Here is a 13,196-nt window from a genome sequence, read left to right as displayed (position 1 = left end):
AGTATACTCCACCTCAGCCTTAGAGCATGTCCAACACCACACATGGGCAGTCACAAGATACCGCAACACACTCCCATAGAATATAATGGAAGCAGGGAATTAAAATAACAACTCATAGGAAGTAATGTTAACTGAACAAAAATGACTCCAAATTCTCTGGCACCTCCTCACTCATGAAAAGGTGGCATATGGACTAAGAGGAGATGCAACTCGGCCATCAGAGACCTCTACTGTCCTATAAGATTACGAGCTCTGGATTTATTTGACATTAGCCACTAAGCACTAGTACAGAGGGTAATATGCCTGAATAGGAGGATGAGGTGGAACATTGTCTAATAGAACTCATGCACTCAATGACTCTCATTAGGGTTGGAGGTGGGGGATGGGCAAGAGGGCGGATGGTCGGGTTGAGAAGGGTTTTTTTGGGTTTAAGTTAAGACCGGGATGCCTGTCTGAAATTCTGTACTTATGTTTCTAAAACACAATAAAAAACTATGTAAACCTTAAATATATATACATATTCACATTTAGGCATAAAAGACAATTTAATTTGCTAAATCTAACATTTTATGTAACATATTAGGTTACAAGTAGTCAAGGACAGCACTTTAACTAGCAAACCAGGTCCACTGTCAGAACACCAAGTGAGCTTTCCACTATAAAAAGATAATGGTGTTTTGGTTGGGAGTGTAACTCCGGGTTGACTATTACCTTTCCAGCCACTATTCCCTTGTTGATGGGACAAACTCCTCCTTGATCCTGGGTAATAAAAAAAGGAAAGGAGTTTTCTTACTTGCACTGTTTGCAGCTCGTCACTTCTTTTGTATATAGATCAAATACAACTGGTCAATATCCAGCGTTCAGTAGTGAGATTTGCATCTTCATGCACTGTATAACAATAGCTCCAGAGTACAAGACATTGATAAAAGGCCTGGCATATCACTGCATCAAAGTGGAAGTAAGTACACTTATCTGCAATATGAATGCCCATTGCTGCGTCACCATTTCAGATTCTTGGATGACAGGAGGGCTGCACAACTATTAACAAATGAAACAATTGAATGTGCCAGGATCTGTTGGTGAGGGTGAGCTAGCTTGGCACTCCGTGCAAGCACAAGAATGTTTCACGTGTGCCCTGTCATTACCTACAGGGGACATTAAGGTTGTCCAAGTGGCAGTGTGGTCGCTGGCAGTGCGGTGCCTATCAGGGTATTGTCTTCTGAGCTTTGACAGCCTTCGGTGATCTCACTCCTGGCCTTCGCCATAAGAATAAATGACCTGGTCCTACATCGTTAATCTGCTCATCCGGGCCAGGCTTTACAACCAGGTGGCCTCTTAAAGTCAAGGGTGTAACTGTGAGGAGTGAGGACAGCAGCAGATGCAGCATAACCATCACCACCACTGATTTTTTGGGAGATTTTAAAAGTCTGCAACTGAGAACTGCTGAGACAAAGGGCTTAATTCGCAAACTGCATTATGTGGTAAGTGAGTAATACTACAGTAGTATTACTCACGTACTACAAAATGCTATTCACTAACCTACTCGCAGACACCTCACCCTCAGTCACGCCTATCTTTTCGGTGTGAAGGTCTCTTCAAAATGTCTGGAGTTTTCCGCACAGCTAAGAATATGTTTCTGTAGTGAATGTGGGTGGGGCAGGGGAATGGCTGCAAGATGGGGAATAATTGCAAACAAATGGGAGTGGGCTGCAGGAGAGGGAATAAGGAGGGGTTTAAGGAGGGATGTGTAAAGGCAAACTATGTTACTGCAGCCAAAAAGGCCCCAAACCAGTAATAAGTATACTCCATCTCAGCCTTAGAGTATGTCCAACACCACACATGGCCACTCACAGGATACCGCAACACACTCCCACAGAATACAATGGACGCAGGGAATTAAAATAATAACTCGTAGGAAGTAATCTTAACTGAACAAAACTGACTCCAATGTCTCTGGCACCTCCTCGCTCATGAAAAGGTGGCATATGGACTAAGGGGAGATGCAACTCGGCCAACAGAGACCTCTACTGTCCTATAAGATTACGAGCTCTGGTTTTATTTGACATTAGCCACTAAGCACTAGTACAGAGGGTAAAATGCCTGAATAGGAAGAAGAGGTGGAAGATGGTCTAATAGAACTCATGCACTCAATGACTGTCACTGGGGGGAGAGGCAAGAGGGTGAAGGGTCAGGTTGAGATTGGATTTTTTGGGTTTAAGTTAAAACAGGGATGCCTGTCTGAAATTCTGTATTTATGTTTCTAAAAAACAATAAAAAACTATGGAAACCTTAAATATATTTACATATTCACATTTAGGCATAAAAAGACAATATAATTTGCTAAATTAATTTTTTTTATTTAAGATATTAGGTTACAAGTAGTCAAGGACAGCACTTTAACTAGTAAACCAAATCCAATGTCAGAACACCAAGGGAGCTTTCTACTACAGAAAGATAATGGTTTGGTTTGGTTGGGAGTGTGACCCCCGGGTTGATAATTACCTTTCCAGCCACTATTCCCTTGGTGATGGGACAAACTCCTCCTTGATCCTGAGTAAGAAAAAAAGAAAAAAAGTTGTCTTACTTGCACTGTTTGCAGCTCATCACTTCTTAGGTATATAGATCAAATACAACTGGTCAATATCCAGTGCTCAGTATTGAGATTTGCATCTTCATGCACTGTACCACAATAGCTCCTGAGTACAAGACATTGATAAATGGCCTGGCATATAACTGCATCAAACTGGAAGTAAGTACACTTACCTGCAATGTGAACGCCCATTGCTGTATCACCATTTCAGATTCTTGAAGGGCAGGAGGGCTGCACAACTATTAACAAACCAATCAATTGAATGTGCCAGGATCTGCTGGTGAGGGTGAGCTAGCTTGGTGAGCTAGCTTGGCACACAATACAAGTACTGGAATATTTCATATGTGCCCTGTCAGACCCTACAAGGGAAATTAGGGTTCTTCAAGGGACAGTGTTGACAGCCTTTCATGATGTGATTTCTGGCCTTATCAGTGAGGTCACAGCTTCTGGATAAATGACCTGGGTCCTGATTTAGATTTCGGGGGCAGGTTACTCCATCACAGCGGTGATGGATACCCCGTCCGCAAAATATACATCCCACAGGAAATAATGGGAAATATATTTTGGCGGAAGGGATAGACATCACCGTTGTTACGCAGTTAGCCATCCGCCAAAATCTAAATCAAGCCCCAAGTCTTACATCATTAATCTGCTCACCTGGGCTGGTCCATACACTGAGTTACTTGCAAGCACTGAGGACAGTAGCAGATGCAAAATACCCATCAGCAGCACTGATTTTTTGGGGGAGATTTTAAAAGTGTGCATCTGAGAAGTGCTGAAGCAGAGGGGTTCATTCACAAACTGCAGTTTGTGGTATGTGAGTAATAAAATAGTATTACTACTCACATACTACAAAATGCTGTTCACTAACCTACTCATGGACCCTCAGCCTCTGGTCTCCGCCACATTTGCAGAGCTTTCTGGAAACCTAGGTGTGTGCTTTTTATAGTAAACATGGGTGAATCAAAGGAGTAGCTGTGAAATGGGGGATAATTATACATAAATGGGAGAAGGTTGCAGAAGAGGGACTAAAGAGGGGTTTAGGGAAACATATGCAAATGCAAGCAACAATACTACAGCACAAAGGCCCCAAAAGCCTTGGAGTAAGTCCAGCAGCACACATGGCTACCACAGGTCACTGAAACACACTCCAAAAAATATAATGGAAGCAAGGAGTTAAAACAACACCCATAGGAAATAATGTTAACTAAACAAAATGTCTCTGGCACCTCCTCGCTCATGAAAAGGTGGCATCTCCTCGGCCATGAAAAGGTGGTATGCAAACTAAAAGAAGATGCATCTCGTTAACAAAATGTGGGACTCAGGGTTTCATTATCTAAGCGAGGATGATAGAGGCCTCTACTGTCCGACAACATTACAAGCTCTGGCTATATTGGCCTTTGACCACTGGGTGCTAGTAGATAGGGCAATATGCCTGAAAAGGAAGAGGGGGTGAAGCGTTGTCTAATAGAAGTCATGCACTCATGACTGTGCCTTGGGGTGGATAAGGAGCAAGAGGGTGGAGGGTCAGGTTGGGAAGAAATTTGTTGGGTATATGTTAAGACAGGAATGCCTGTCTGAAGTTCTTTAGTTATTTTTCAAAACACAGTAAAAAAATGTAAACCTTGAAGGGAGGAGATGAGCGAACAAAGATGGTGGACGTGGGTCTCTGAGTTTTGCCGCGTCTCCTGCAATTATCCAACAAAATCCTATTTTTCCAGTACAAGACCAAGCAGTAGACAGGTACATAGGACGGAAGACCCTGCTAAGACTTCTACTTGAAGCTCCAAAGATAATTCAGTGACCACAATGGAGAAAATGCACAGGGTGCCGCTGGGCCTGTGAGAGCGCCTGATTCAGGGAATGCAGCATGGTGGACACATAGGAGAACTCCGTCTCTGCTGTGACGTGGGGAGTTTTGCTCTAAGGCCAAGTTCTGCGCCTTCTGTGAGTGCCGACAGAAGGTTCGTCTGGTGTAGAAGGACCGCTGCAGCCTTTGGGTGGGGTTGAGATGCGCACCTGGGACACCCGCAAGTGGTGGTGGACCAGCGTGCCACCCTCCCCACCTCTCACATATACATCAGAAAGGCATGGATGCCCACGGTTCAGAGCACTGCGGTAGATGTCCTGCCGTTATTATTGACGGAGGAGCCCGGGGGCAAGACGGAACCTTTGCAGCCTATGGGGCGAGGTCAAGCGATACTTCTAGAGAAATCCAGTGGAGGATCAGCAGACCAGCTCCCAAATAAAGAAGAAAAGGCGCTTCGCAAAATGGTCCCACAGTAGCGACTCAGCAACATAGAGTGGAGATTACGAGACTGCACAGGGTCCAACAGACAAAGCAGTGCATGCCACAGCTGAGAGGCAGAGGCCCCAGAATCCCTGGCAAGGGAAGAGAGCGCTCCCACAGTCATGCAAGGAAGTGTAGCTGAGGAGGATTAGCCAAGGTGGCATAGGCAAACAGTACATGCACGCTACCTGACTGCAAAAGCTGCCCATAAAGCAAAGGAAAGCTGTGCAGTGAGCAAGATAGACACAGCCTTAGCCACTCTTTTCCCCATTACTCCAGTCAGCAATACTAAGACAGCACTAGAAAAGATGTCTCCCGTCATTGCATAAGCCCAATTACATCTAACAGCAAAGGGCAGACTCTGCACTAACAGTTGCTACTGCCTTTACAGGGCCCTTTGCGGGACCATACCAGTGGCATTCCCCCTCTCTTTCCTGGCAGTTCGAACTTTCACCTCATTTTTGCAGAGAGATGGCAGCCGAAATGCGGCAGAGAGTCGGGCATCCGTTGTAGCCTCCTCCCTGAGACTATGGGATTCTTGTTCCTTAGAGAATACCACACTTGCTAAGACAGTGAGGCCTCTCACTCATTATGACCTTGGCGGATGGAATACTCCATCATAAATGTGACGGATATCCTGACCGCCGCTTTACATGTTCCATTATATCCTAGGGAACTTGTAAAATGGCTGGCAGGATATCTGCTTCGCTTGTGACGGAGTATCCCATCCGCCAAGGTCATAATCAGGCCCAAAATGGCCACACAGTCGGCCCAAAGGAAAATAGATAGATTTGCCAAGCCAGCTGCTAACCCCCACCACCAGGAAGTTCCTCTAGACACGAAACAACAAGGAGTGGACCCACACATTCCTGAAAGCAGTTCAAGAATCAGGACGCTCAGTGGAGGGGGGGGGTTGAATTGGTGAATTAAGCACAGAGCTTTAATTAGAGTGGTAAAACCTACAGAACACAGTGGAAAGTGTAGGAAGAGTTGTCACTAATCTTTTTGGTGGAGAGGGCCCCCAGCTTATTGGCCCCACGCCTGCCACTGGGGGACCCACCATGACCAATGATAGCAAGATATTCAGCTACGCGGTTAGAGAAGTGATCCTACGGGTGACCTGAAAATAGGAACTGTGCTAGGCGAAAACGCCACCATGATAATTTTCCTCGACCATACGCTGAAAGTACAACAACAACAGAAATCATTTCTAGAAGTTAAACTGAAACTGCACCTAGAGGGCATCCAGTATATGTTAGTCTTTCTGGCGCACCTGAATGTCATATGTAAAGGCAAATCCCTATTCTTTGACACCCCAGGGATACTTAAGTCTGTGGATCGCAAAGGATGACAGAAAGCACTACGAGGACAATTCTATCCCATTAATGTATGAACTGTAAACAAATATTGAACACTGGCAACACTTATTGATCTTGCTATTAGGAAGGGCGGCAATCTTTAAAATAATTGCACTCCCCAGGTTCACATATATCCTACAAAATTGCTCAATAGTGCACACGTATCTGCTTCTTTGATGGGCTAGATCAACTGTTGAGGTCTTTACTCTGGGTGAGGGGAACACCCCAGATCATGCTGAGGATCCTCAAATGCTCCATGTACGATGGATGAAGTGCGCTGCCAAATATCCGTAAATATTATGAAGCGGCACTGGTCTGTGTAGTCAACCGTTGGGTATACTCATCATTGGAGGAACCAGCCTTCAGACTGGACAGATCCATATTGGGGAGGAAGGGGTACATTCTTGAACCTGTATGGGGAAAAGCCAGAGGGCGCATTACTGACAGCAACAAACTCGGTCCTTCGGTCATGGCATAAACTAACCAGGGAAATAGGGTGGGAAAAGATGGTGACTCCTAAAACACCACTATGGGTGGGAACGAAACTAAGGGAAGTGACTAAACTCCCTGATTTCGAGAAATGGGACCTAATTGGGATACCATCCCTAGAACATGTTTGCGATGCGAATGAGATTGTACAGTTAGAACATTTGCAGATAGAATATAAAATGGCTTCATCCCAAATGTTCAAATATCTCCAACTAAAGCATGCACTAAAATCCAGAATCCCAACTGATGAGGAGACAAAAGAAGATTACTAAATGGTCACATCAGTGCCAAGGCCATTTCACTCACATACAGCACGATCATGGTTAACACACAAACAGACTTACTCAAACTGAGGGCTAAGTGGCATACTGATATTAGAGGACATTGAGGACAATGAACGGGGGGATGCACTATGTATCCCCGGAAAAGTGACCTAGAGGCCAGTTACAGACTAATACAATTAAATATCCTACACCAGGTATATTAAAGCAGAACAGAACACTGCTTAAAACAATTGACAAGGCACAGTCAGAGGCACTGTGAGAAACTGCAGAGGTAGGGGCGCCTTCTTTCATATTCTGTGGGAATGCCCTCAAATCAACAGATACTGGCAGACAGTGACCCATAAACTAGACCAAGCCACAGATTGTAACACTGAACTGACAGCTGTGCTGGTCCTATTGGGGATTTAAAATGAAACTAAGGCAACTAGCTACAGTAAACTGTTCATAAACTTGGGATACATGGTAGCTAAACGAGATGTAGCTCAAAGATGGGGAAGCACAGTATTCCACCAGATACAGGATTGGGAAAGGTGGATGGATTTTGCATGGTAATGGAGAAAGCACTGTTTGAGGGCTGAGGGTGTCCAAAGAAGTTAAAAAAAATATGAGGGAGGAGGGGTGGAGATGACCCGAATGCTACTTCAGGTGCCGGCTAGGCTAAATGCTAAGGGCAGAACGGTACAGTACATTCATCCTGAAGGATGGTGGTTCGGCAGAAATTGGCACCTGTTAGAAATGGGGTCTTTGGTTGGCAGTCAGGTTACCCCCAGTCCAAGCAAGGACCCTCACTCTAGTCAGGGTAAGTCACACACAATCCAAATTATCCTGTGCCCACCCTCTGGTAGCTTAGCACTTAGCAATCAGGCTTAATTTAGAAGGCAATGTGTAAAGTATTTGTGCAATAAATCATACAATAACACCATAAAGTACCACAAAAATACACCATACAGTGTTTAGAAAAATATATCATATTTATCTGGATAAATGCAGGTCAAAATGATTAAAATGCAATAAGTAAATGTTGACATATCACCATAAAAGTGATATAAAGGGGGTCATTACAACATTGGCGGTAAAAGCCGCTTACAGTCGTGCAGAAGACCGCCAATACACCGCCGCGGCTGCAGAAATCTGCCGCAGCTATTATGACCCACATCTCGGAATCCGCCGAAATTCAGACACCCACACAAGTCCGCCACACCAAAGGTCAGTGATAAACTGCTGAAAACAAAACCTCCACCGTCACGGCAACAGGAATACGCCCATGCTATCACGACCCACGAATCCATGCGGCGGTCTTTCAACCGCGGTATTCCATTGGCGGTACACACCGCCGCACTCAAAATACACACACATCTCCAAAACACCGCCACATTGGACAATTCGAAATACACACACCTGATACACATACAAATACCACTCCGACACAATCAATACAATATAAAACACACACCCACATCACCCACAAACCCCTATGACCAAAAATGTCGACGAAGGCTAGAGAGACAGCACAGGTTAGACAACCCCACCACACAGAGGCACACAACACCATCACCAACACAACATCCACGCACAAAAAACCACACACCACTACACATCACCACACTCATCACCACATTCACCACCCCACACATCACCTACACCACCCCATGGCACGGCAAAGATACCCCAGGTTCTCGGAGGAGGAGCTCAGGGTCATGGTGGAGGAAATCGTACGGGTAGAGCCACAGCTATTTGGATCACAGGTGCAGCACACCTCCATAGCTAGGAAGATGGAGCTATGGCGAAGAATAGTTGACAGGGTCAACGCAGTGGGACAGCACCCAAGAAATCGGGACGACATCAGAAAGAGGTGGAACGACCTACGGGGGAAGGTGCCTTCCGTGGTCTCCAGGCACAACTTCGTGGTACAGCGGACTGGCGGCGGACCCCCACCTCCTCCCCCACAACTAACAACATGGGAGGAGCAGGTCTTGACCATTATGCATCCTGAGGGCCTCGGAGGAGTCGGTGGAGGAATGGACTCTGGTAAGGCAAATCTTAACTATCATATCCCCCACCCTACCTGCATGCTGTCACAGACCCCCACCCTCACCCTCTCCCCTATCACTCCAACTCCTCACATATGTACTACTAAAACAAACCACCCATCCCAACCCCAAGCTGTAGGAAAGTACCATCTTGCCTGGCATGTTACCCCCATTTTTCACTGTATATATGTTGTTTTAGTTGTATGTGTCACTGGGACCCTGCCAGCCAGGGCCCCAGTGCTCATAAGTGTGCCTGAATGTGTTACCTGTGTTATGACTAACTGTCTCACTGAGGCTCTGCTAATCAGAACCTCAGTGGTTATGCTCTCTCATTTCTTTCAAATTGTCACTAACAGGCTAGTGACCAATTTTACCAATTTATATTGGCTTACTGGAACACCCTTATAATTCCCTAGTATATGGTACTGAGGTACCCAGGGTATTGGGGTTCCAGGAGATCCCTATGGGCTGCAGCATTTCTTTTGCCACCCATAGGGAGCTCTGACAATTCTTACACAGGCCTGCCACTGCAGCCTGAGTGAAATAACGTCCACGTTAATTCACAGCCATTTTACACTGCACTTAAGTAACTTATAAGTCACCTATATGTCTAACCTTTACCTGGTAAAGGTTGGGTGCTAAGTTACTTAGTGTGTGGGCACCCTGGCACTAGCCAAGGTGCCCCCACATTGTTCAGGGCCAATTCCCTGGACTTTGTGAGTGCGGGGACACCATTACACGTGTGCACTACATATAGGTCACTACCTATATGTAGCTTCACAATGGTAACTCTGAATATGGCCATGTAACATGTCTATGATCATGGAATTGCCCCCTCTATAACATCCTGGCATAGTTGGCACAATCCCATGATCCCAGTGGTCTGTAGCACAGACCCTGGTACTGCCAAACTGCCTTTCCCGGGGTTTCACTGCAGCTGCTGCTGCTGCCAACCCCTCAGACAGGCTTCTGCCCTCCTGGGGTCCAGCCAGGCCTGGCCCAGGATGGCAGAACAAAGGACTTCCTCTGAGAGAGGGTGTTACACCCTCTCCCTTTGGAAAATGGTGTGAAGGCAGGGGAGGAGTAGCCTCCCCCAGCCTCTGGAAATGCTTTCATGGGCACACATGGTGCCCATTTCTGCATAAGCCAGTCTACACCGGTTCAGGGACCCCTTAGCCCTGCTCTGGCGCGAAACTGGACAAAGGAAAGGGGAGTGACCACTCCCCTGACCTGTACCTCCCCTGGGAGGTGCCCAGAGCTCCTCCAGTGTGCTCCAGACCTCTGCCATCTTGGAAACAGAGGTGCTGCTGGCACACTGGACTGCTCTGAGTGGCCAGTGCCACCAGGTAACGTCAGAGACTCATCCTGATAGGCTCCTTCAGGTGTTGCTAGCCTATCCTCTCTCCTAGGTAGCCAAACCCTCTTTTCTGGCTATTTAGGGTCTCTGTCTCTTGTGATTCCTTAGATAACGAATGCAAGAGCTCATCCGAGTTCCTCTGCATCTCTCTCTTCACCTTCTGCCAAGGAATCGACTGCTGACCGCGCTGGAAGCCTGCAAAACTGCAACATAGTAGCAACAACGACTACTGCAACTCTGTAACGCTGATCCAGCCGCCTTCTCGACTGCTTTCCTGGTGGTGCATGCTGTGGGGGTAGTCTGCCTCCTCTCTGCACTAGAAGCTCCGAAGAAATCTCCCGTGGGTCGACGGAATCGTCCCCCTGCAACCGCAGGCACCAAAGAACTGCATCACCGGTACCTTGGGTCTCCTCTCAGCACGACGAGCGAGGTCCCTTGAATCCAGCAACTCTGTCCAAGTGACTCCCACAGTCCAGTGACTCTTCAGTCCAAGTTTGGTGGAGGTAAGTCCTTGCCTCCCCACGCCAGACTGCATTGCTGGGAACCGCGACTTTTGCAGCTACTCCGGCCTCCATGCACTTCTGGCCAAAATCCTTTGTGCACAGTCCAGCCTGGGTCCACGGCACTCTAACCTGCATTGCACGACCTCCTAAGTTGTTCTCCGGCGACGTGGGACTCCTTTGTGCTACTTCGGGTGAGCACCGTTTCACGCATCCTTGTAGTGCCTGTTTCTGGCACTTCTGCAGATGCTGCCTGCTGCTGAGAGGGCTCCTTGTCTTGCTCGACGCCCCCTCTGTCTCCTGACGCAATTGGCGACATCCTGGTCCCTCCTGGGCCACAGCAGCATCCAAAAACACTAACCGCACGATTTGCAGCTAGCAAGGCTTGTTGGCGGTCTTTCGGCAGGAAAACACTTCTGCACGACTCTCCACGGCGTGAGGGATCCGTCCTCCAAAGGGGAAGTCTCTAACCCTTGTCGTTCCTGCAGAAACCTAAGCTTCTACTGTCCAGTAGCAGCTTCTTTGCACCCACAGCTGGCATTTCCAGGGCATCTGCCCATCTCCGACTTGCTTGTGACTTTTGGACTTGGTCCCCTTGTTCCACAGGTACCCACAACTGGAAATCCATCGTTGTTGCATTGTTGGTTTGTGTCTTTCCTGCAGAATTCCCCTATCACGACTTCTATGTCCTTTGGGGAACTTTAGTGCACTTTGCACTCACTTTTCAGGGTCTTGGGGTGGGCTATTTTTCTAACCCTTACTATTTTCTAATAGTCCCAGCGACCCTCTACAAGGTCACATAGGTTTGGGGTCCATTCGCATTCCACTTTTGGAGTATATGGTTTGTGTTGCCCCTATCCCTATGTGTCCCCATTGCATCCTATTGTAACTATACATTGTTTGCACTGTTTTCTAATACTATTACTGCATATTTTGGTATTGTGTACATATATCTTGTGTATATTTGCTATCCTCATACTGAGGGTACACTCTGAGATACTTTGGCATATTGTCATAAAAATAAAGTACCTTTATTTTTAGTATATCTGTGTATTGTGTTTTCTTATGATATTGTGCATATGACACTAGTGGTACTGTAGGAGCTTCACTCGTCTCCTAGTTCAGCCTAAGCTGCTCTGCTAAGCTACCATTATCTATCAGCCTATGCTGCTAGACACCCTATACACTAATAAGGGATAACTGGGCCTGGTGCAAAGTGCAAGTACCCCTTGCCAGTCCAGCCTCCTACATTGGTTGTGCAGCGGTGGGATAAGTGCTTTGAGACTACTTACCACTTTTGTCATTGTACTTTTCATAAGAGAAAAATATACAAAACAAGTTCAGTGTATGTACACCTAACCAAAAAGTTTTGCATTTCCTCTCTTCACTCTTTTCTAAGTGCTGAAAAGTACCTCTAAACTTTCTAAAAGTTCTAAAAAGTTTTAAAAGTTTTTTTCTGTCTTTCTAAAAGTTCTAAAAAGTTTTTCTCACTTTTTCTGTCACTTAAACTCTTTCTAAAATGTCTGGCACAGGCCAAAATGTTGATCTGTCCAAACTTGCATATGACCACCTTAGCTGGAAAGGAGCAAGGAGTCTCTGTATAGAAAGAGGTTTGAGTGTAGGGAAGAATCCTTCCTTGGAATTATTGCTTAACATGCTTAGAGAACAAGATAAGGCCAAAAGGGCCCCATCTGTTGAAAAAGTAGCTAATGGTTCCCAATCTGATACAGGGACACCCCTAGGAAAAGATTCAGGAAAGAAACTTCAGAGCCTGCCCATTACTAGACAGTCTAGCATAGTTGGTACTGATGTAGAGTCACACCATACAGATAGTGTTGTCCCACATCATAGCAAGAGCATTCATTCTCACCACAGTAGAAGTGATGTTTCTGTTAACCAAGATGTTAGGGTGCCTTCTGTAAGGGACAGGTCTCCTTCTGTCCATTCTCACCATACTTCTGTTTCAAGGCATGTCCCTCCCACACACCCTGATGACAGATTGTTAGAAAGGGAGCTCAATAGATTGAGAGTGGAACAAACCAGACTGAAGCTCAAGAAGCAACAGCTGGATTTGGATAGACAGACCTTAGAAGTAGAGAAGGAGAGACAGAAGTTGGGTTTAGAAACCCATGGTGGCAGCAGCAGTATTTCCCATAGTCATCCTGCAAAAGAGCATGATTCCAGGAATCTGCATAAGATAGTTCCCCCTTATAAGGAGGGGGATGACATTAACAAGTGGTTTGCTGCACTTGAGAGGGCCTGTGCTGTACAGGATGTCCCTCAAAGGCAGTGGGCTGC

The 13,196-nt window shown here is 46.3% G+C and overlaps 1 protein-coding gene across 4 annotated transcripts in view; it reads right to left on the bottom strand.

The window, feature by feature from the left end:
- The window catches only part of SPMIP6 (sperm microtubule inner protein 6), a 189,310-nt gene that overhangs the window by 102,228 nt on the left and 73,886 nt on the right, over nt 1-13,196 (bottom strand). For 3 of the 4 annotated variants that reach the window (XM_069215670.1, XM_069215752.1, XM_069215825.1), the window contains 2 exons: nt 2,503-2,550; nt 712-759 (listed from right to left, as the gene is read on the bottom strand). In XM_069215670.1, coding sequence (XP_069071771.1) covers nt 712-759; nt 2,503-2,550 — 96 coding nt within the window. The remainder of the gene's footprint in view (nt 1-711; nt 760-2,502; nt 2,551-13,196) is intronic. The other variant, XM_069215898.1, reaches the window with a different exon arrangement.

The sequence above is a fragment of the Pleurodeles waltl genome, chromosome 1_1, assembly GCF_031143425.1.
Source record: "Pleurodeles waltl isolate 20211129_DDA chromosome 1_1, aPleWal1.hap1.20221129, whole genome shotgun sequence".
Classification (NCBI taxonomy): domain Eukaryota; kingdom Metazoa; phylum Chordata; class Amphibia; order Caudata; family Salamandridae; genus Pleurodeles; species Pleurodeles waltl.
Note: the sequence above shows the minus strand (reverse complement) of the source record. Positions and strands in the feature narration are given on the sequence as shown.